The sequence below is a fragment of the Charadrius vociferus genome, unplaced genomic scaffold, assembly GCF_000708025.1.
Source record: "Charadrius vociferus isolate BGI_N301 unplaced genomic scaffold, ASM70802v2 scaffold455, whole genome shotgun sequence".
Classification (NCBI taxonomy): Eukaryota; Metazoa; Chordata; class Aves; order Charadriiformes; family Charadriidae; genus Charadrius; species Charadrius vociferus.
The window spans coordinates 6,176,917-6,201,992 of NW_009648550.1; the positions used below are offsets into that span (position 1 = coordinate 6,176,917).

Genomic DNA, 25,076 nt, shown 5'->3' on the forward strand with positions numbered 1-25,076 from the left:
TTTTTTCCTCTTCCCTTACCCTGATTGCATTTTGTTTTCCTCTCTCTTTTTTCCTCCTTTTGCTTTCCCTTGGGACTTCTACATTTATCTCCTCCCAGGAATCCCTTCTGTAAGACTCTTCCCACCTCCTTCCACTCTTCTTCCTTCTCTTCTCTTCTCTTCTCTCATTAAAACTGCTCCTGTTCCTAACCACACTTCGCTTCAGTCTGTGTTGTGTTCTGCTTCTTTTCTTGAGGGGTGGGGAGGTGTAAATAACCTAGAGAAATCACCTTTCCTCCATTGTTTTCTCTAGCCCCTAAAAGGGTCATGTCCTGTTCTAACCGTTCCTTTATTTCCCTAGGCTTTAAGAAACATTCCATCCTTATCCCTTTCTAATTCATAGTTTAAAGTTGTGAACACTGCAAAGAGTATAGCCCATTTACTCTAAAAATTATGGGTCTGCAAGTATATAAGCTAGTGTGTCAATCCTACAGCTGTAGTCTGCAGGGTACTATTGCCTTGGCGCTAAGGCATGCATTTGACTTCCTTTCACTGTGATTCATTACTTAGACGTTTATGGATCAAGATAGTAAAATACAATTGGCAATTCTGAGCAATCAGCAGGAGGCACATTAAAGGAGCCTGGTTTTTAGAAGATGGGTGGTCAGTTCTTCCTGAATTATTGGCTTTCCAAAAATGAAGACACCAAGAAGAACTAATTTCTTTGAAGAAATTTGGCCTTAATTTGATCTAAACTCTATTAACAAATATTGACCTAGTAACAAAAAAATGCCTGTGTTCTACTAATAAAAGGGATGTACCATTTGGCTTATTTAGGAACAGATCTGTGAACCCGCAGTATGTGGATTCCTGAAAAGCAGTTGGGTTCAGCCCTGGTGATCAGCATTAAAATTTCATGGGCCACTGGAAGTTCAATTCGGTCTAAAATACACATAAAACCACATACATGCACCTGGACTCATTCTGATAACTGTGATAATTCTATGTAGTCAGAAGATGACTTGTGACTACAATCATCTTATCATATCAAAGCATACATTGTTTCACTTCACATGGAATTCACTTTTTGAAACATGTCCACACTGTATGTCAGGTAGAGGTACGTGCCTGTAATACTGGCAAGCAGTTTCATGTTTCCATTACTCTTCCATCTCCTGAGTAAATGAGTTGCAGTAGCGTAGGTACTGTGAACTGTGTTCTTATGTGCTTCGATGCTGTTAGACATGCTGAGACCTACTGCCTGAGTAAGGACTTTGCAGTGCTTCCTGGTATTCGCTATTTCCTGGTACAGTAATGGAGGAGAATTTTCTGACAAACATGGGTTGTATTCTGAAAATAAAAAGCTGTACTGTAAGAATTTTTGTATATACTTAGTAATTCCTTGCAGAAGTTTGCTGTCAGCCTTCAGTAGGTTAGATTTTTTGGTAACTGGTTCACTTGTAGGAGAACAAGCAAAAATGTTTATGGGAAAAATGCCATGAACAGTAAGCCTTGTGGAGTTTGCTTAGATTGACAGAGATCTTCCTTTTTCTTCCTTTTCTTTTAGTGAAAAGAATGTGTTTCAAACTGGTTAGGGAAAGGAAAAAGTTGGACAGGTAGATCGGTGTGAGAAGCGATTCCTATTGTGAGTTTCTAGCAGATGAGATACTTGTAGGAAACTTTTGAAGTTCTGTTATAAATGTAGTGCATCTTTATGTGAATGATGGATTCAGATTTTTACCATTTTACATGGCCCAGAATATGAGCTTGGTACTGTGTCTCTTGTTGAGAAAGTTCTATTCAGTGCGAAATATGCATTACCCCGCCACAGTTGCTATGAGAAAATGTGTATTAAATCACAATTCTTGGGAATTAATTTGACAAAGACAAATCATTGTCTCCCACCATTGTTCAGCCTGTTGTAGTATTTATCTTTCATCCCAAACTTATCCTACTAACATCATTTAATATTTACTCACTGTTTAGGAGCTTTTCTATCATCAGTCCTCTTGCATACATCCTGTAACATTGAGAGTGTTTGGTGCATATATCAGTAAGAAAATAAATCTTAATTTGTGAGATTGAATTTCCACTTTTCTTGTATTAATTTGCACTTTCTTTAACTTTCTGCAGATTCGGGTATAATTTTGTATCATATTTGAAAATTCCAGCAATAGTGTTTGCACACACAGATGGTGATTATTCTTTTTAATGTGTTTTCAGGGTTTAGTAACTGTTGAAGATGAACAAGCGTGGATGGCATCTTACAAATATGTAGGTGCCACAACCAATATACATCCATATTTATCAACAATGGTCAACTATGCTCAACCTGTAAAATTTCAAGGTTTCGATGTAGCAGAAGGTAACATAAAAGGTTGAATGAAATAAAAGTATTTGTCTGCTTATTCTAGGTAGTTTTTTAATCTCTAAATTTCCTGAGTTTAGAAATGGTGTAAGGGTTTTATTTTTTAATGACCGTCATCAGTATATTTTTAGATTTGTTTCCTTGAATGTAAAGTTAACATGTTATTCCGCTGGTCATCCACATGGCGTCACTAAGTTACTGGGAGAATATGAAGCTGTTAAAGTTGATTATATTCTATACACCTTTCCAACTAAACTGCTTTCTTTAGTTCATCTTTCTGTAGAGCAAGGTGAGTGTGATTGTCACAGTGGTCAGCAGGTAGTTGATGCTTTCATATTGCACACTAGACCATTTATCCTGTTGTTTTGCCTTATCTAGCTACACCACACAGGCTCTGAATAACAATTTTGTCCTAAACAAAAATTGAAAGTTTTGTTGATTGCCCAGGAAGTGAAAGAAAAAGGCAAGTCAGAAATATTATGAAAATTCTCTTCAGTATAATTTGATTCTATGAGTGACAGGTAATGGGGAAACAGACCAGAATTTGCTATATCCTGCTATTATGTATAGTGCATGATTTTGAATTTTGATTGGTCATTACACAAGTGTTTTAAAATGTCTTGTCTTTTCTTTCTAGAACGTAATATTCATCATAATATGTCCTCTTTCAATGAATCAGTCGGACTAGGGTATTTGAAGACCCATGCCATTGAGTTTGTGAAGTATCCTTTCACCTCCTCATACCACTTCTCTACTAATGCTACAAATAAACAAGTGTACCTTTCTGGATGTAGTGTTCCATATCTATAAAGGAAAAGGGAAAGTAGCTCATAGGGTGAGAAGTAGAAAGATTAATGCAAAGAGTATTGAAGATAACACAGGATATGACCATATATTTCTATGATGTTTTTATTTCATTTGCCTTGATGAATTATACAGTTATAATAAACGACAAATGAGTCGGATATACCCAAAGGGAGGCCGAGTGGATTCCAGTAATTACATGCCTCAAATTTTCTGGAACGCTGGCTGCCAGATGGTCTCACTGAACTATCAGACCCCAGGTAGGCAGCAATGACCAGTGAACCTCAATCCTAAAGAATGGCTTGGGCAGGAACTCTCAAACAGATGCCATGGATTTGCTTCTGGCATTTTTTGAGGAAACAGACATATGGCTAAATAATACGGTGGGGTGGAATTATAGAAGCATAAGAAAAGGAGCAATAAAAACGCCATACATAGAAGGAAAATTCAGTCCCCTTTCATGGAAAAATAATAGACTACTGTAACTCATCACATAAACGATAATGTTTTATTAATAAAAGGTATTAATTACAGGGAAATCACTGTTTTCACCAAACACAGCTTTGGCACAGTTGGGTGCATGTTTGCAAAGTAAAGATGGAGTGTACAAATTAAGACGGTAAAAAGTAATGACCGTGCGCCAAATGCATTTCTAGATCAGTTATTGTGCGGTGTTAGAGAGTCATGTGCTCAGCATCCAAGAATGGGGTCTGAGATCCCAGCTGAGAGAATGATGCCAGGGAATGTAAATGCCTTTCCACACTGTAAACTGAGAGGAGGCGTATTGTTCCTTTTCAATGAAGGTGTGAGTATAACTAACAGGGTAGGGGTTTCTGGTGTTTTGGTGTTTGGTTTGGTTTTTTGGTTTTTTTTTAATTAATCTAGGAATGTCTTCAGTCATATATGTAACAGACCGGTTTTTCCATTTTCTTTTCCTAGCTGTGATAATGCTTTTGTGCTTGCTAGGGTTTTTTCGTGGTTCTCCCCTGAATGGTGTCTTTGGTACTGCAGACACTCCTAATTATCGTACCCTGAGTTCTGTCTTGCAAAGCTTTGCACTGTTTTCACTAGCTGACGAAGCAAGAGAAAGGTGTACTGGAATACACTGTAAAGCACTCCACTGGACACAATATGGAGGTTGGAGCAGATATGCAACCTTCACTCTGCTTCCAACACTGCCTCTGCCCGCTGCATGTCATTCTCAGCCCCTTTATACTGCAAAATAAGAGTGGTAATTGTATAATTGGAAGTGAGCAACTTTCCCGTATTAGTCTTCTGTGATCCAACTGTGCTCTTGGGCTGAAGAAAAATTGAGAAAATAGAAGTTAAAGCTGCCCGGTAAAGTGAATTATAACAGATGTAAGCATATGAGCATCTTGTATTTTGTGTAACACAGAACATACAGAAGAGATTTTGTTCCCCTTTCAAGGTAGAATCTGTTGGGCAAGAGAATACCCGTGTTACTGTTAAATAAAGATATTGGATTCTATTGTACTTGGAAACCTGAAGGAAAACATTTTATTTTTAGAAAGTTTGGAAGGGGGTTGGATGGGAGGGGGGTTAATATGTGTTTGCTATCTGTCCTGATATACAAGTGCCATAATAATGCATTAAATAAAACTCAGATGCTTTAAATGTTGAGACTAAGCAATACTGCTGGGATCTTTGTGGTTTCTTTTTTGTGGTATTTTATTCAGTTAAGCCCATAGAAAACCACTGTGATATTCATCTCGCCTTCTTTAAGACATCAGGATATAGACAGCTTCATCGGATGTAGTTGTCTATGGTTATTGTGGAGAAATGCATACCTCTAGGATGTCTCATCTAGTATATTTTGTATGTCTGTCTTAGACTGAGATTAATTGCACTGTTCAAGTGCCTGTATCCCTCTGTTATTCAAAGTGATTCTAGATCACTAGCAGAAATTGAGACATCTATACTGTAGATACCAGTAGATGAGGGAAATTCCGTCACAGGCACTTAACATGACCACAGTCTGATGCTTCTCTGCCTACTGCGTGTGTTTGAATTCAGGGAGAGACTATTTTCTAAGCACAACATAGACTTCAGCTTGGTTGATAAAGCTGTTACTACTGTGAAGAAATCTGAAGTTTTCCTATTGCTTCATTTTATTTCTTAGATGTGTCTGTTGTATATGCATTAAATTTTATTTTTATTTAAACTGATTATTCTGGAACAGTTGTATTTTCTTTTCTAAAAAGGATTGTTCATGATCTGCCTTTTCAGAAGGAAAGATGATAATTTTTTTCTGTCTTTACAGATTTAGCAATGCAGTTGAATCAAGGAAAATTTGAGTATAATGGATCATGTGGGTGAGTGATATGATTTAAACAGTTGCCACTGTGTATCAGAATTCTTTACTATGTTTTTAATAAAATTTTGTCACTATTAATTATGCGTTACAAAACAAAAATGGGATGATAGGTGAAGAGTAGAAATTAGCAGAATTTTTGGGGAATGATCCCCTGCAAGGAGGTATTCTGATGAATAATGCTTTTTAATTATGCCCAGTTTTTAGAGATGAGATAGAAGAGGCTTTGAGTGCAAATTATAAAATCATGAATACTATACACAGCTATTTAAATACATCTTCAGCTTCTGTTCTCAATCTTTCTTTGAAGATATGCCTCAGAATGGAAATTCATTGCACAGTTCACAGAATTGCCAAATTTACTTGGACAGGTTGAGTCTTAATGCATAGGGAACATTTTTTTTAATCTGTGTACTTTAGTTGGAGAGCAGATTTCACAGAGAATACTGAAGTGTTTCATCTTTCTAAGTTCCTGCTCATGACTTTTGCATGAAAAAGGATGTGATGCTCAAGTGATGTTGATAGCTTTTTCTCAAATGTTGAGTTTATACCTTAATAGGATAGGCTGATCATTAACATCAAGATAAAAGAGAAGTTTGATGAATTACAGGAAATGACAGTCCAGAAACACATTAAAATCTGCAAACTCATCCTGGGAGGAAACAACTCTTACTAATGCAAGTCTTATTCGGAAAGAAAAATCTGAGTAGGTGAAGCTTGCTCAAGGTCCTCATCGGCAGAATGGGCAACATAGTGCTTTGCCACTCCGTGCCTTTATTTCAGCTGTGAACTCTCGAGATAGAGGCTGTTGTGTTTGATGAAGGTGCAGTCTGGTCATTTCAGTCAGAATAACAAAAATAGAAGAAAACCAAAGTTTTTTATGGCAGAGTACGATTCCTTTCTTGTTTGACCCACAAGCCTAGTAAAAGAGCATATATGTACTCTTGCTAAATGCTCTGAAGGACAGGCATCGTTATCAACTAAATTACTTGATTCTTATGTCAGTCGTCTTGTATTACATTAATATAGTGGTATATTTTTATGTGCATCATAAATGTGGTGCTGTTTCAGTCACAGAAAACATGCAGGACAATGAAAATAAAAAATTGCATTTCCTTCTGTTTGTACTCCTTTTTTCTATGATTTATAGTTTTCATGCTGGTGAAAGGAGATTGAGTCGCTCCAGCTTCAGCATTTTTTATTTCAGCAGGCCTGGAGCAGAGGCTAAGGATGTTTCTGATAGTTTCCTTCTGTCCATAACCTACTTCAAAATAATAAAATATTATGAAATCGCACACGTTTATAATGTAAGAAAAATAAGGAATATTGCTTTCCTAAACGGAAGCCATGTTATGAAAAAACAGGAGAAAACATTGACGTTCTTTCCGTGGAATTTTTCTGAATTCTGTCTAGGCCTCTATAACATTGTATATCAGCGACTCACTAGAGAGACTAAGGGTGGATAAAAATAATCTTCAAGCAGCTGTTGTCTGTCAGGGCTGCACATTTAGCAAGATAACTCCAGTTACACATTTTCTTCCACGAGTGGAAGAGAACCCCTGTCATGTATAGCACAGCATTTTTGGGATCAACTGCTATTTCATTTGATGGCAGAATCCTTGGGTTTTTGATTCATCAGAGCACGTATTGGCTTCATTGATATGTTGATCTAGTGTATAGTCCTCAGGGATGTGTTGTAAGTGTTATTATGGTAGTAGCTTTCATGCTACTATAATTAACAATCTGTCAGCACTGACATAATCAGCTGTTTTCCCCAAGGTTTTATAACCAAGATGAAAAAATTAGCTTTAAGCTGTTATGTATTGTATGCATCTTGACTCTATAGAGCTGCTTCATTTAAAAAATAAAATTGAATAATCCCTCTGTATTTTTCCAAAGTGTTAAAGAATTAAAACAAATGAGAGCACCTACTTTTTATTATACGATAACTCGCTGCATTTTTAAAATTTATTATTAAATTCTTTGAAATATCTTTGTTTATGCTACATCTATTTTCATCTTGAAATCCAGGATTAATTTCATCTTTCAGTAGCTGGTAATTCAAAATTAAGATTAACATTTATCTGTATGACATGACATTACATGACAACTGTAATATTTCCATTTACTTCCTTACACTTGCAACTAGAATGATAGTCTGTATTTTACAGTGCTGTAGGAGACTTCATTGTTTAAAGCAAAAACATCCATTTGTATTAATACAATTTTAATTTCCACACAAGAATAATTTTCTTCTTCTTTTTCTTGAAATAAGGTATCTGCTTAAACCAGATTTCATGCGACGACCAGATCGAACATTTGACCCTTTCTCTGAAACTCCTGTAGATGGTGTAATTGCTGCAACATGTTCTGTACAGGTAAAACAGCAACAGACAAACTTCTGTCATCTTAATCACATCCAAAATCACAATGAAATGTCAACAGAAATAGGGTATCTACAGAAAATGTGTTTGGATTGTATGGATTTCATCAAACTTTTTCCTTTTTTTTTTTTTTTATTGCTGGTTAAGACATTTACTTGATCTGAGTGGAACATGATAAAATTAGAAATGGTTTTGTTACTACGCATTATCACGGAATTTTAAAAACCCCCGTGCTCTCTTTGAACTACATCAGCCCACACAAATTAGTGAAGTTCATTTCTGTGGGCAGTATGAAATTATACAAACATCACATAGAGCAAGGATGAATATGGGCATGCATGGACAGGATTTTTTCAAAATTCTAGAGAAAAATGGTTCATGTGGCGAGGTCCTTACTTTGGAGTTATCTATGAGTAACAAAGTCAATAAAACTTCTGTGGTAGTTCAAAAGCCTGGTTAGGTATCAAGTTTTCGAAGGAGGTTGACGATTGTAGAACTTTTGTGACTTGACACTCTATTCTCTTTGCTCGAATACCCTGTGTGCAGCTTAACAAAAGGCTTAAGCTTTCAGTTACCACTTTCTATGTGCAGCATGGAAATTTCAAACTCTCTCCAACGAAGGGTTCATGTGCATTCTAGACATTTAACTAAGTTTCATTTGCACCACTGGAAGAACAAAAAGCTTTTTATTAATATTTTTTTGATGTTAGCGATAATACAATACCACCGAGAAGGAAGTGGGATCTGATGGTGAGAACATAAGTTCTAACTAAGAGAAAGTTCTTAGATCACATATTTTGCCATTTGCTCTTCCTGTGTGACTAAAACTAGTACAAAATTCCATATAAATTCTGTTATAAAGGAGTTGAGTGGACTAAAGCCAGTGATGGTACCCCTCAGCCACATAACTTTTCAGGTTTGTTATGCAGAGTGTTCCCTGGAAGAATGTTAGATCATGAAAAGAAAAGGACTCAACATGAGCTTAGGTCTGTGAAATCGTGTTTCAGGGTTTTTTTCTTCCATCCTTGATCATAGTAATGAAAACATTAGCTGTATTTTTTAGCAGTAGATCATCTTGATGGAATAAAAATTTTCTCTGGAGTAATCACCTGCTGTGGCTAGATTAATCTTGACTTGGAGTAAAATTGCAACAAATCTTCATATACGTAACAATATAGAGGATTTGTGTGGGTTTATTGTTTGTTTGCTTTTAAGCATCCTCCACTTCCCAGACACATAATATGGACTTAGGCTGAAATGTGATTAGTTTAAAACCTTTACCTAAGTGAAAGCTGAGCAATAGCTTCCTTTCACCTCTTTGTAGTCAAGACAGTGCTTCTGAACAGGAAGTTTGAAGTTGCAGAATAGCGGTGCCCAATCTGGTTGTTTTATTCGGTGTTTTTCAGTAATATAGTGAACGCATTTGTGAGACATGGGCTAATTGGGCTGACTGACTTACAACTATTAATACCATAGCACAATGAGCACAATCATTTCAAATTAAGGATATATTTATGGTCTTATCACAAAAGCTTTTTTAAGAAGTGCAATTTTAGCACTAAATATGCCATTTTCACGTGATGAAATAAATATATCTGTTCTGTGTAAAGCATTTTTCAGGCTGCTATCAATAAAAAAAATACGAGTATTTTCAGCATTCATAAAATGCTGTGTACTTTGTATTGCTTTTGCTTACTGCTCTGTTGTTATGTTGCAGGTAATATCTGGTCAGTTCTTATCAGACAAAAAAATCGGTACGTATGTAGAAGTGGATATGTATGGCTTACCCACGGACACGATACGTAAAGAATTTCGAACACGCATGGTGATGAACAATGGTCTGAACCCTGTTTACAATGAAGAATCGTTTGTATTTCGAAAGGTAGGATGTTTGGTGTCCTGGTTTGAGGCAAAACAGAACCAATTTTGGTCAGTAACAGTTTGTGGTTGCCTGCCCTTTTGCACATGAGCATCCTCGCTCACTTGAGCAACCCCTCCCTGCTTCAGTCTGACTGCTCACATGAATAAGTACTGCTCCCATGAAAAAGGGTTTGTAGGGTTCCTGTTTACTACGGTAAACACTCTAAAGCTGAAATAAGCTTTCAAGAGGTTGTTTAGGTTTTTTTTTTAGTTTTGCTTTGTTTTATTTTTCTAAATGATAACCTCTGTAGCTGTCACATGATTATTTTTTTTTGTTTCTGTTTGGCTTTTCCCTCCCCTTTGCTTCCTCCTCCCACTTGGAGGTAGCCACCTCCTCCGTGGCCATGCCTGTGTTCAAGGTATGCAGTCTGCTCAGAATGAGCCCCCGCTGGTGGACACCATCATTCCTTGGAGATTTCTTCTTCCCTGCCCTGGCAGTGGCTGCTATCTTGCACTGTTCCTTCAGCCCAGAGGGCAGGTGAGATGCTGCATCCAAAGCTAAGGTCAATGTTATTACATGGAAAAGTTGGAAGGGCGCTGTGTTCCTCAGATGTGTTGCCAGCTCCCTCCTTCAGTAGTCCATGTGCATCATGTACCTTTTTTTTTTCTTCAACAAAGAAAAACAACCCTTTTTTTCTTGGTATGGGGGATTTAAAGAGAGAGATCAGTCATCAGTGTTCAGTTTTTATCTCTCAGTCTTTATATATATGATATACATATATATTTTTTTTTTCTGTCAGCTGGAGTTTCATCCAGACTACATGTGTTAGCAGTGCCGTCTTTGATAATGTCTGTTTTGCTTACACCTGTTTTGTTGTCATGCAAAATTGTTGCTCTTTTATTCCGAAGTGACAGACTTTGTCAAGTGGTGATAACACTCCACGCTTGGGTATGTTACACACATAATCTGCTTTCTTAACAGTGTAACCAGTTTTTAATAGAAATGTAGTTAATGCAAGAGGTTTTTCTGGACTCCAGTATATTCTGGAACGAATGTGACTTCAGCTGCTTTCCTCTGTATATGAGGAGGCACAGGGAAGATGCTTAGGTACAATGACAGGCAGTCATGCTGCCCATGGCTTCCTGGCCATATGGCCAGCATCTGCTGCTTTCTGATTGCTTAAAACAAAAGGCCCGTGAACTACAGGGTGCACACAGCTTCAGTCTAAAAGCAGCATACCTGTGTATCATAGCATGGGTACAGTGGCTGATGCCAATATTCTACAGATTTTCTGCTCTACTCTGCAATCAACAATTACATGGCCACACATTTCTCTTGAATAACCCAGAGTATAAGTCAGCCAAGAGATTCTTTTTCTTCATCTCAGGCCTTTATCATATCAGGCTTTGCATTATAATCAAGACACATATTGATGACCAAGCAGATGAGTAGTATAAACACAGCAGAAACAATTCCTCTAGTTGGAGGAAGTGAAGGCATGGGGTGCACTGTGCTAAAATGTCATGAGGGTGGAAGTGCCTACCAGGATACCATAGAACAAATAAATGGAGAGGGAACGATAAACTTTTTAGTCCCAACTCCTACTCCCGAGCAAGTCGATATCTGAGCCCATCATGTAAAGAAAGATGTGCTGATCTGTGGCCTGTAGAGGCGAGATCTTACCTGCCCTATTTGGGTTACAGTGTCCTCCTCAAGCTGATGTTTCATCCTACACAGTTGCTTTTGGGTAACGTGTTTGATTGTTCTTCTGTCATGTTTTCTTGTTTTTATTTTAATTAAAATAAAGCTTCAGTCATTCTAACCCAAGTTCTGTGTTGTCACTCTGCTGTGCAAGGGGGAGGACGGGGTGAGTGCTGGTGGTAACCTGTGCTGGGAGTGCTAAGTTGTGATTAAGTAGAGCAGCATATCTGTGAATAGTTGAGGAGGGTTCAAAGACCAAAAGCATACTTTATTTTGTGCCCTCTAAGACTGAAAATGAAGGTGGCTGGGGGAAAGTCAAAAGGAGATAGTAAATGCAGTTTACTTGGGTCTTCCCTTTTGCTCCTTAAGTATCAGTGAATAGAGCCAGGTAGGGAAGGGGTGGGAAGACATTTCCCTCATACAGTTGAGGCAGGCTGGCAGAGAGGCTGCACCTCTCGGTTAGGCTCTCTTCTCCTCACTGTTCCGTGCATAGAGGCAGCACCTTTGTTCTAGGGAAGGCAGGGGGATTTTTTTGTTACTGTTTTGGTCGGTCCAGATGGGGGCTGACAGATGCAGATAGCTGGCAGCTTCCCTGCCTGCCATGCATACCACGTACCCTTCATGTCATGAGTGCAGCACACCCACTTCTGCTGGCAGCATGCCATTTCAGCAGGTCTGTCACCCTGTCCTGCCCTCCTCTGGCTGCTTCTCCCCTTTGCAGGACCAAAAGCGTAGTTCAGCATAGATCCCCATCAGCTTGTGCTTGCGCTCTGTCCGTTCTTCAGTGCCCTTTTGGATGCATCCCAAATCCCATCTTTCTGTCATAGTTCCTCCTGATTCAACATTATCTACACTTTGATTGCCACTGTATCTGTCATTTCCCTGGTAGTATTTGCCTGCCTTCTTATCGATGTCACTGGTCTTCAATAACGAAAAATAAACATGCAAAATAATTCAGCTAGTGTAACTGTAAGTTGCAGAATTTGCATGTTCTGAAATCTGCCCATTATTTAGGGTGAAAAAAGGCTTTTGTAGGAAACATTCATGTCAATGTGAGCAGTTTTCAGGGAATGATGTTTTCTTACAGTAATGGTAGTCTGTTTCTGGCATACAAAGTGAATGATGCAAACATGAGAGTTGGGGAGGATGCTACTGTATTAGAGTAATTGAATTTCTTCATTTTATGGCTTTCCAGGTTATCCTCCCTGATCTTGCTGTCCTGAGAATAGCAGTGTATGATGACAATAATAAGTTGATTGGTCAGAGGATCCTGCCTCTGGATGGTCTGCAAGCAGGTTACAGACATATTTCCCTTCGGAATGAGGGCAACAAACCACTCTCTCTTCCAACGGTTTTCTGCAACATTGTGCTAAAAACATATGTGCCTGATGGTTTTGGAGGTGAGAGAACCTGTATCTCAGAGTGCTGTAGATCTTGAGTGTCGGTGTGGAACAACTGAAGTACCATGGTGTCAGTATGCCAGCCGGAAGCAGACAGGCAATGGCGGAGGATTGCAAAGATGTGGTATTTTAACCCCTTTGAAACCCTGCATATTCAGTTAAGAAATCAGCTTTCAGACCAAGTCCCTGCCTCGGTGTTAATGATAATGACATGTATCTGTTAAATGACAAAATAATACGGAGAATAAGCTAATACTAGTTAGCTCAATTTTAATTTCTCTGACACTTGAGGAAGAGTCTGCTTTGGATTTTTTTTATTACATTTTTTCTGACATAAATATTTGTAAAGTTAAGATATACTTTAGCTATATTGTTTGGCCTACAGGAATTAACAATTGATGGAGAATCTAGACATGTTTCTTTAAGCAAAACCACTTTTGTGTTCTTGAGAATATTGGCATATTGTTAAAAATGGACAGTGAAACAATTTAGCATACAAAACCTTTCTGCATTTTTCTTTCCCAATTTTACATATTTTTAGTGTGGTTTAATTATTTTGGGGTTTTCAGGAAAGTCATTTTTAATGTAAGCTATTTCCATGATCAGGGTGGCAGGGCTATGGTCATTTATACTGACGGTGGCAAATTGCCACATGTGGGTAGGAACAAACACCTGAGAATAATCATTGCACCACTTAAATCAGTGTAATGGGTAAGTTCACCCTGAGGATGTACCTCTGGGAAGTGTTTTCTTCACCATGGATGAAATTTGCTTGTACGTTAGACATTATGTGAACTGTTTAAAACTGTAAAATAGGGATTGTGCTAAATGTTAGTGCTCTGACTCTGCAGCAAAATGAAGTTCACCTCAGAGTTGATTGGTGAAACAACCAATTATTGATGTTTTCCTCTTTGCAAAAATGATTTCAAACCTGCTGTCTAGGCAAAGAATTATTGCCAGTTCCCTGAGAGTCATTTGCATAGTACAAACTGGAGAAAGAGAAGGCTTACCTAACACATTAGATAGTATAGCCTCAAGTCTATGCCTGGTGGTATTTATCCAGGCTTTAAAAGGAATGAACAGGCCTAGACTGCACTAACAATATTTCGTGGAAAAAGTTAAGCATTTACAGAAGTGTTTGTGTTGTTCATATGTGAAATCCTGGTTGCTGGCAAGTCAGCTGGAGCCTTACCACAGGCCTTGGAGCACTACCATGCCTTTATGCAGCATGTTTCATCAACAGTATTTAACTTCACGGACTTCGTCTCAAGGCAAATATAAGCTTCTGCTTAAGCTTGGGGTTTTTGAGGCAGTAATTGAACCATGAATCTAAGGGATACATTTAAGCATGTGTGTTAATTCTGTTCTGATCTTAAGCTTTTGACAGTGAATGACTCGGTTAAAATATTTTCTAAACTAGGGACATGCTTCTCATATGGGATTGATGTTTTTCTGACTTATACCGCACTTTTTATAAGAGTAGAATTTAAACGTAGCAGAGTTTGATGTGGTTCATGTTGGGAGAAAATATTTTTAATTTTCTTTTTTAAGCTGCATTATACAAATTCAGAAGTGAAAGACTTGTTTTTTAAAGAGAATTTGAACACCAGTTTAGAACTTGCAAATTGTGTACAGTTCAGTACTGGTTGATCTACTACATTGCCAACATTTCTACAGATAGTTTATCTGGTAGAGGTGAGGACATAGAAAAACACTGTTATCCCTAATTAACAGTATCATTACAGTAAAATGCTACTAGAATAAGAGAACTGGTTGTCACAGCTTACTGTCAGTGTTGGGAAAAACAGACTCCATATTAACATGAACTAAACGAGTTCAATTATTATTATTCTCCTCTCCCTTCCCAGATAGTTCTGATGTCTCTTGTATTTTTCTCATCAATATAGAACAACAACATGGTGCAGAACTGTGAAATAACTTTTGACACTTGGGTGGAATCGTTAGTATTCTGTTGGCATCTGTTTTTTAATTACTTATCATCTGCAGTGAAAGTCTCATTGTTTTATGAGCTATCATTAGGATCTCCAGGGTTGTTTTAGCAAACCTGTAGGAAGGTATAGCTGAACTCAGTAGCTGCCTGCTTTCTTATTTCTTTTTTTTTTAACATGTGTGAGTTAAGATTTAAAAACTTGCACCAAATAATAACTAGAATGGGTAATACATTGTAGGCTTTGAAAGATGCATAATCTTATTTTTCATATAACTTAGTAATTTCTTGTGATTTATTTGCATCAGCTACTCTGTTTCAAATAAAACACAATAGCGGTGCAAATTAATGCAAATGAAGTAGCATTCTCCAAAGAGAAGCTTCTATAATAGAAGTCTGTACATAAGAAAGCACGGCTAGTTAGGTTAGTGGGTAGAGTCCTTTAATGTACTCTTCCAGTGATTTTCCTAGTTTTATATTTAATTGCAATTCTTCTACAAATTGCTATTCCCCACCCCCACCCTACCTCACTGGGTAGAAAGAAAAACGTAAGCAGAGGACAAATGACAATGTGAGAAGCAGTGATGAGTCACATCCCCCTTGTAGAAATGGTGAGTCTTTGGTGATGCGCTTGTATGGTTTGCAATACAATTTACAAAGGTCTCGCTTTCCCAAACATGTTAGTCATTTTTACCTTGAAGCTCGTGATAATTAGGTTCCATTTTCAAATGACTCATCATGTTGACAGGGTAGTCCTGGATTTTCATTGAAGAGTGCATGCCAAGGACAAGACATGCTTACTAAGTTAGGGAAAAGGGACAGTCAGTGCTGAGCTACAAGGCTGTTGTTATGGCTGAAAATAAATTCTACATGTTTTTTCTGTATATGAAGTAACTTTCAGAGACATCATTGTGTCAGGACAGTTATTGGAGACAGTGTATTTGTGTTGATAAACAGAGCTGTCAAGAGTAATGCTATTTCATACAACTTTTGTTGGAATGGGAGCCCTGTCTGCTTTTTTTTCCTTGAGAAATGCATCCAGTGACTTCAGAGGAACATTTCATAGAACAACTTAGATTGGAAGGGAGAAGATATAGTCCAGCCCCTAGTTTGCACAAGAAGGATAGCAAGTTTCTTCCCAAAGCTTTTGGTGGGTTGGATATTATTACAGACACAGTCAGTGGACCAGCTTCTCTGGCTGGCGTCATTGTAAGCTAACTTGGAAAATGGCTGAAGAGATGACATGAAACATGGGCAAAATTCAAATGATGGTGAAAACCATGAGTGTCAGAACTGTCATTGCAGAAGTAATGGCCTATTATGCTAGTGAGACCATCTAGACTATAAGGGTACAAAAGTATTTCTTTTACTCATAAGCAGCCAAAAATAGGGCTTTGTGGCATTCTGCAAAGAAACAGGTTCCTTGTAAGTGAAGTGCTGTCCATAGTCTTTCTAACAGTCATGACAAAAGACCCGAGTTAATTAAATAACAGGTGAATGATGAGTCAGTCAGGCTGCAGCTTTCAAACTTCCTTTTTTAAGTTAGTGCTCTGACAAGGAAGGCTTAGTAACTGAGACCAGTGACCCTTTTCCTCCATAATAGTGAAGTTAAAGTTTCTGAGGATCATCAAAACAGATCACTGCTGTGGTCTCTGAATGCATTATTATTGTAGAAGCTGAGTCAGTTTCATTTATAATTTTGCCATTTGTGAATTCTTTGACTGTTGAAATTAAGCATGGAAAGGGATTTTCAGTATGCAGGTAAAGATTTATGTGTCTTTGTCTTCCTGTAAATACATGCTTGGACATTTATCACTGCATGTGGAAAATACATTCAATAATCTATATGGTATGCGGTGCTGGGTAGTGCTATGATAACCGCTAGTGGTACTGTGTAACTTGCAAGATTCAAATACTGGTCATTATGGTTCATAGAAAAGCCATTTCACAGCCTGTCATGTTCCAGACATGGAGCATCACAAAGAAGAGTGAGAACAGATTTCCCCCGATTGCTTTAACCACACATCAGAAACTGCTATTTAGCTAGGAAAAATAACAGCATTTTCTACAGTTCCCTGCAGTCCCGAGTCAGTCAGCATCCCCACAAATAACCAAGAGACAAAGAAGTTAGTGCTTTGTGGCTCAGAAGATCCCATTCTGGTATCAAATCCTAGTGCCATCAACTAGGAGTAAGTTAGGGTAACTTTGGTCTGATGGAGTCAGTGTGTTTTTCCAAAATAAGGTACCTGGATTAATACCACTCCCTTGGTGCATTCCTAGTGTGTTCAAGCACTGTAGCGATGAGAGCTTTTAGTTCTGCCAAGTTCACTATGGAAAGTTGGGCTATTGTTGCAAGCCATGGCTCATAACAACAGAGGTTGCAACAACAGGGTTGGTAAAGCTCTTGTAAAAGATTAATTTCCAAATGCTTGTGAAGATCATAAGAAGTTGCTTATTTTTTTCTTACAGATATTGTGGATGCTTTATCAGATCCAAAGAAATTTTTGTCTATCACAGAAAAAAGAGCAGACCAAATGAGAGCTATGGGTATCGAAACTGTAAGTATAACGTAATGACAAATGCAGCCCATTTATGTTCATGCTATGTTCTTTTTTTAAAGTAAACTGGTCCTTCTCCAATTGATGCATGTTACCTTATCACTTCCGATTTTCAAATATAAGCCTCTCTGTCCTGCTCTGAAATATATTTGGTTATGTTAGTTAACATACCATTCACTTACTGGCTTCCCATGGGTCATACTAATGCATCCCTTAGAGGCAGAAATTTTAAGAAATGAGAAAGGAGCCATGTTTTAGTAGGTAGCCATTTAAAATAGATTACAAATACTTCACTGAGTATAATGTTGTTTGAAATCATGTTGCAGTTTTCCTAATGATGTTTAAAGTAAACAAGTTCAGAAATTTCCCATTCCCCAACTTTTATGCTACAGGTAAAACAACAATTAATAAATTAAGATGTGAATGTTTCTTTCAGAGTGATATAGCTGATGTACCAAATGACACTTCAAAGAATGATAAAAAAGGAAAAGCCAATAATGCCAAAGCCAACGTAACGCCTCAGAGTAGTTCTGAACTTCGACCAAGTACCACCGCAGGCTTTGGATCTGGGACTGACGCTAAGAAAGGTAGACAGAAATCAGGTGCCGCTCCCTCAGTTAAGTGATTCAGAAAGTCGAAGAGAAGTTCTCATTACTCAATTTTAGTTTTGCAGTTCTAGTCATTCTTACCCTTTTATAAGGTAACTTCTTTTGCCGTTGAGAGTGGTCTTTGTCTAATTGCAAATAAATTTTGTATATTACTAAAATGGCTGTATAAAGCCAATACAGCTTTATTTTACTAAGTGACGCCTTTGTGTAGCTGTATACCTACTGCCAATAGTAGTAACCTGTATGACTCTGGGAATAGTTTACTAAAGATCTACCGGATGAATGCCAACAGGAATGACTATTTTCTGGTGTACTCCACAGAAACTCTTCTGCTTTTTTTTTCCTCCCTCCACAAATCCCTTGGCAGAGTTGCAGATTTAAGTAATTAAAGGTATTTAGAATTCATTGGATTCTGTAGAGATTTCCCAACAATTAGAAATGTTTTCAATGTGTGGTTTTACTCTGAATAGTGATTATGGAAATGGCATGTTTATTGTAAAAAATATGCATATTAAATGCGCTCATTTATAAGTGAATAAGTATTTTTTCCTCACTATTCACACCGTTCACTCTACAAAATCATCTTATAGAGTCAAATGGGATTATTTGTTTCTCACATATCATCACAGGTAATGAAGATTAAGTGAGAAAACAAATTTGTACAGCTGAATGAAACACAATAAGTATTTCTGTTAATGGGCCACAAGAATTAGAATCTCTTTCATTCATTCTCTTTCATCCACCTTGGCTCAAAGGGACTGATAGGAGTGAAAAGGAGCACTTACTGCTCTTGTTCTCAAACTAAAGCAGACATGGCTGAATACACACATGTGAAAGATCTCCTGAGAAACAAGATGCCATTTCTCTGGAGTCACTTTTGGCAATTGGTCATCTCTGTCACCTGAACTCTTTCAAAGTTCTTCCCTGGTATAAACCCCAGATTATTTTATGCAGTGAGGTGTTTTCATATTTCATGTATCATCACCAAGATGCACAAGTATTAGTTTTATTGTGCATTAATTAAGCATGAAATTTGCTGAGGTTGGCAACTTAATTCCTGGTTGCCATGGAGGCAGACCTGGTGAACAAAGTAAACGAGTCTGCGTTTTAAAATAAAATCCTGAGGAAGTTTGTTTAGAACACAGCATGCCTGATGCAGCCCTGAACTTAAACTGAGATTTCGGTGCTTACGCATTCTTGTCTGCAACCATTTTTATCCGTGTTCTTGCATGTTAAAATAGAACTGTTCATTTTTATATCCCATGTTAACGATCCTTATTTTGTATTACTTATATCTATGATCTTTTAAGATCTGGATAATTCTACCATTGTTAGAATATGGAAGTCCCCTTGCTATTAGAAATTACCTATCCAGCAAGATAGGGTGTCTGGGGGAAGGCTTTCAAATGCACAAGAATGTTGGGGGTTTTTTGTTCTCTGACTTTCAGTAGTAGTTAAGTGATTTGTATTTTTGAAAACCTCAGGCTCTATCTATCCCTAAATCTGTTTCAGGCTCATTTACTAGACTAATGTTAATACCATATAATTGAGCAGAATCTTATGCTTCGAAGAAAATAAAAAATAGTGTTCCCTAAGGAGATTGCCTACCTTCCCCCTGCCTTTTTTTTTTCTTTTACAGCATCTGAATATTTTTCAGCTAAATTCACCTTAAAAGGCAGAAAGTGCTTTACAAAGCAGGGGGAATCTTATAGTCCACAGATGCTACTAAGAACTGTTAACTAAATACTTTTGCAGTGTATTTATGTACAGGTGAACATTTTTGTGTAAAAACTCAGAAAAAACCTACGCATTGCAACTCTTACGGCATTGTATTGACATTTTTATTAATGATTGCATCTAGAATGTGCTTAGTAGTTTAAAAAAATCATAATATGTCACAAAACATTTATTAAAGCATAAACATGAAATGAGATTGGATTTTGTTTGCACCGCAGTTAAGGTGATGAAAATATATTTTCATTCATCTAAATAATACTGTTAGTTTTGTATGATAGATTGGCTTGTATTGAATTCTCATTAAAATTTTCACTTATTATTTTGTGTTTCTCCTCCATTTTTACTGCTCCTTTTCTTATAGCCTAGTATTAACCAAAATGCAAATTTTACCTCCATTAACATACAAGCAGCAGGTGAATTTTCACTCCTACGATTTTTGTGTTTTAAATTGAGGAGAAGTAGTATATCTAACCTCAGTTAACCCTTTACGTAGTCATGTAGAACCTTACCCAAGAAGACTGCACCCCGAAACGAGTGGTGCCAAAGCAATCTCCAGCTATGGACCAAAATTCTGAAGTTTCATTGGTTCCATTTTAATGTTCATAACTGGTTTGCTGTGTTTTCAGAAAAGGAGCTTTTTCAATTCTTGGATTGCTGTGTTTTGACACTTCAGTCCAGAACTGTAAGAGATTAAAATACACTCATCAATTTATTTCTTTTTTCTCAAGGCAATTGATTGAGCAGTGCATTTGAAAAGGAAATTAACTGTATCTTAGCTATATCTTGATGAATAATTTTCTTATTAACCTGCAATTATTTTTGTGATGAAAAACAATAATTAATTGCTAACTTAAATGTAGGTTTCTGTGGTAAAACTCGAATTTAAAAGTATCAGATATACTAGTATGTATGAAGTTTTAGCTAAACTGTATCAATACCTTCCTAGGTATAGACCTTATTCCTCAAGTGAAAATAGAAGATTTAAAGCAAATGAAGGTGAGTATGGACACAAGCTTTTCAAGATGTGTTCCTAATTATTTGTTTTAAGTAGCCAGAATTTTATCTGGTTAAAATCAGTATGACCAGAGAAAAATTGATCCAACTTCTCTTTTTGTAGGCTTATATAAAGCATTTAAAGAAACAGCAGAAAGAGCTGAATGCCTTAAAGAAGAAACATGCAAAGGTATGATCATTAAGAGCTCTCTGAGCATCATACTCTAATTGAAAAAACTTGCAGCACTCACTGGCACAGAGAGCTCCTAATTAAATTGTGGGGAAGAACTAAGGAACGGTAGTTGGACCACCAAGAAAGGCATATGTGTTTTAAATGTACTGAAATATGCTCCAGTGAGCAAGTGTTCACTTTAGCAACCCTTTGTATGTCTCCATGAGTTTCAGTGCACATTTGTTTGACCCATATAAGCATCCAAAGCTCACCTTTTTCAGTAATGATTTTATCTAGCTCCCTCTTGCATGACATATTGACAGGCAGCTTGGAAAAAAAAGGCAATAATGATGTGAGAGAGTGCTGCATTGAAGACAGGCACTGGAGAAACAGCAAAATCACTGAAGAAAACTGGAATCTGTAACTGAAAATTGAAATGCCCTATTCCTCCTCGCTTATATCTGTTAACCACTTTATACTCGGCTTTTTGCTTGGTACTGTTGGCAGCGATGTCCCAAATACATACAACGCTATCACAAATATAATTTACATTAGAAAATCACAGCTAATTTTCTGTTGTCCTTTATCATTAGAAAACTATTACTTTTGTTACAGAAAGAGGGATAACAAGTGAAGAAAGTGTCAAATTCTGAATACATACAAATCCATTCTGGGCTTTTGCAGCAGTTATTTCCTTGCTCTCTTTGCAGATTTCATTGCAGATCTGATGTAATGTAGTCGCCTGGCCAATTTTAATGTCAGTCTTGGTGTTTATTTTCATGACTGTCGTTTAGGTGAGGGACTCTGTACAATGAAGTATGAAGAAATTACTTCAATAATTGGCACATATGTGGGGCTCAGTATTAAAAGGAGTATAAGAAAATTAAATAGTTACATTTCAGACTCCATACTGACTCAATGCAGAAGGGAAATTAACGATTTCTCCATTTTAGTGTTGTGTGCAAAGCCCACGGTCAAGAAAAAGTTTGTCATCCACACTTCTGGGTATGGACAGTTTCTAGACCTTCATAGGATTGATCTTTTAGGAGGCTTCTTATTTTTAAACCCTACTTTCTTATCCATTGCATAACATCCAGCAGTTTGCCTTTTGCAAGTGAAAATGGTACCATGGTTACGTAGAAAACAGCCATACGCAATGATCTATGTTCCTGAAGTATGTGACCCACAGTAGTGTAAGGATATCTTAGCCAAGACTGCGCTTGCTAATGTTAAAAAATTGATCCATCTGTTCAGGCTTGCACTTGCTTCCTCTAATCTGAGGCAAAAATTGCCAGCCACAATCTGAAAATGCTGTGCACTCAGAAGGGCTTTCAGCATTAGCTCAAGCACAGCTATTTTAAGTCTGAGCCAGCCTGTGTCCTGGTGGTCTTAAGTACAGAGTGCAAGTCTGTCCTAACAAGAAAGTGCCTGTCTAGAGCATGCCTTGCTAAAGGCTCCAGTAAGGGAAACTTCTTGAATTTGAGAGGAGAGTCTGAGCAGAAAAGTGTGACCTTATGAGCTCACAGATGATCTTTGGGAAGTGCTTGGTGTACTCATCACTGGTTTTAATGCATTTTATCAGCTGGGATGAAGCAGGAGAGCTATGCAGTTAGGTATCCATGATCAGCTTGAGGAAACCTGTGTATTAAGCAGACTGAACTTACAAGTTCCAGAAATAGGTTCTCATCTAACTGTAGACACTCCAGATATCTGGAGGAATAAGTAAACAGAAGGGAATTGTTCATGTTACTTAAGGAAAGAGAAGTACAGTACTTTTCCATCTAAACTTGGCCCTGGAAAATGCGTTACAGAGAATGAATGCATGCAAGTGTGGAAGAGAGAACAGGTTGGGAGGAAGGAGCTCTCATCTAAGCAGTGTAGGAGCTAATCTGGTAGCCCTGGGCAGAGCTAGCTAAGGAAGATGACAGCAGTAAGGGTCCCTTTTACTGACAGCATCCGCTCGGTGTAGAGAAGTATTAGCAGCTCCACTGAAATGCTGGCAGGCATCAGGGTATAGGACTGTTAGAGACACCACTTTTCCAGATTAATACAAAAATTAACCAGTGTGAGTCTTTTGAGAATGCAACACTGTGTATTTCTTTGACGCTGTCTTTCTTTTTATTTACTTTTGTGCAGTGTGCCAGCCATTTTGACTCCAGTGGCACAATAAAATTCTCCTAACATCCCTCTGCATATTATCACTAATTTGTTTTTCCTACGTGGCATAGCTCCTTACAGCTGTAAGACCTAGTATACACATACACACAGACACATCACATACTGTGACTTCACTTTATGATGGTGTTGTTATTAATCTGTTTGGGTTTTTTTAAGATAAGGGTGTTTGTACCTCCACCCACCGAATCTTCACTGTTCCTTTTTTTTACTTTTGTGTAGGAAAAATAAGACATCTAGTTTAAGTAGGATAGAGATCATTAGGTTGGCAGCAAGTTCCACTGTTCTTAGTATCACCATTACTAGGCAGCGGGTCTGTGACTGATAAATTTGCCCCATTCCCTAATGTCAGATAAATGGCTTGCAAAAAAAGTGCAGAATTTTGGATTTCACAAAGTCTATGAATAGTTAAGAGTTGAGATGTTACTCAGGATTGAGAATCATGTAAGAGGTGCATATATAAAGCTCCGCAATGACAGGATAATGCTTCTAAAGAAATCCTGAAGGATTGTAAGGGAATAATACAGAGCCATAGAAATTAAAGGCAAGACAAACTGCAGTGAATACTGGAGAGTGTCGATATTTCATAGCAAGTTTAGTTTCAGAGTTGGTGTGCAAGTATAGTTTCTCCCCTTCAGAAGAACCCATTCAGTTCTGCAGCAGGGCTGTTGCCTCTAGTTTTTCAGCCCAACCCTCTGCTTAGGTTGTGGCCTGGCTGTGAAGGAAGAGAGTTGAAGGGGGGAGAGTGTATATTCTCCAGACTGGTTTAGTCTCTGAAAAAGTAAGTCTGCATGAGCACGACTGAGGAGCATTGTGCTGCTGTTGGGATTGCGAAAGAACACTTGATTGCTTTTGTGAGCAAAGAACATGATCCAAACCTCAGCGCATTTACTTGCATTGTGAACTAGTTTCACCTAACAGGGCATTCTGAATCTGGAATGAGACAGGTCACTGTGAGAAAACAGTGTAGGTTTGCCAGATATGCAAACAACGTGGGATGTAATTCTTTAAAAAGGGGGGAAAAAAGGCAAGGAGTGGGAAGCTAACACAAATTTCTTTGATGATACCATGAGAAATACAGTATTTCTAGGGGAAAGTGTGGTGCAGGAATTACAGGTAAATCTTTGTAGTTAACTCCAACGGCAAATTCTTTGTCATCTGCTGGACGGTGAGCAAAGCTGGTCCTAGAGGCTGGGACAGGGAGAGGAAAAAATGAGCAAGTGTCCCTGTCAAGAAATTAGTAAGCTTTCTCAAGAATGCTCACATTCACTAAGGGAATTTGGAAAAAACATTACTTGTAAAGAAACGACTGTCAGCATTATCTTATTGCCTGAGATTACTGAGGTGCCACAAGAGTCAGTGGGATCTGAGAAACTGGTACCATAAAAGGCCAGGCCCCTGGGATTCTATCTGCGTAACAGATTTCATCATGGTCATGTTCTGTCACTTTAAAGTAGATTACCAGCCGCTGCAAGGAGTTTGAAACTGTTAGCCCACGTTTGGATTGACTTATTTTACATAATCTATAATACTGCCGTATTTTAAGGGACAGTAAGGCAGTAGCGGCAAGGCCTTCAAAAGTACAGAAAGCAACAAAGATATTCTATCCTTCATGGGTCTGCTTAAAATCCAGATATGTGAAATGCACCTTTTTGACACTAGTAGACAAGACTGCCAACAAGCAAAACAGAATACTTTGGCAGGGGCGCTTATTTTGCAAGCTATCAACCTCTGATGCTGTAGCATTCCTTTTATTTGACTTTTGAAAAACAGTGACAAATTAATGTAATCACCATTTAAAAAAAATCCATGTTAGGAATAACTTTCTCTTGAATCTTAGGTCTGGTAACCTCTGCTTTTGATGATTTTAAAATAATATGTCCAGCCACTTCTGCGTATTGCAGAAGTGTGGGTTTTTTTCTTTAAACAATGCATTCATAAAAACACCTACACTGGGCAGCTTTTCAAAGGAAGTATTTCCTGCCTACATTCCCTGAAGTAACTTTAATCTCCCAGTATGAATGTTACTGTGCAACTGCAGAATGTTGATGTGTCT

The 25,076-nt window shown here is 37.8% G+C and overlaps 1 protein-coding gene across 4 annotated transcripts in view; it reads left to right on the plus strand.

The window, feature by feature from the left end:
• Positions 1 to 25,076, plus strand: part of PLCB4 (phospholipase C, beta 4) — a 95,449-nt gene that overhangs the window by 41,184 nt on the left and 29,189 nt on the right. For all 4 annotated transcript variants that reach the window (XM_009886032.1, XM_009886031.1, XM_009886033.1 and 1 more), the window contains 11 exons: positions 2,203 to 2,344; positions 2,985 to 3,069; positions 3,287 to 3,411; positions 5,433 to 5,484; positions 7,759 to 7,861; positions 9,585 to 9,749; positions 12,625 to 12,829; positions 17,247 to 17,335; positions 17,772 to 17,922; positions 20,627 to 20,676; positions 20,798 to 20,863. In XM_009886032.1, coding sequence (XP_009884334.1) covers positions 2,203 to 2,344; positions 2,985 to 3,069; positions 3,287 to 3,411; positions 5,433 to 5,484; positions 7,759 to 7,861; positions 9,585 to 9,749; positions 12,625 to 12,829; positions 17,247 to 17,335; positions 17,772 to 17,922; positions 20,627 to 20,676; positions 20,798 to 20,863 — 1,233 coding nt within the window. The remainder of the gene's footprint in view (positions 1 to 2,202; positions 2,345 to 2,984; positions 3,070 to 3,286; positions 3,412 to 5,432; positions 5,485 to 7,758; positions 7,862 to 9,584; positions 9,750 to 12,624; positions 12,830 to 17,246; positions 17,336 to 17,771; positions 17,923 to 20,626; positions 20,677 to 20,797; positions 20,864 to 25,076) is intronic.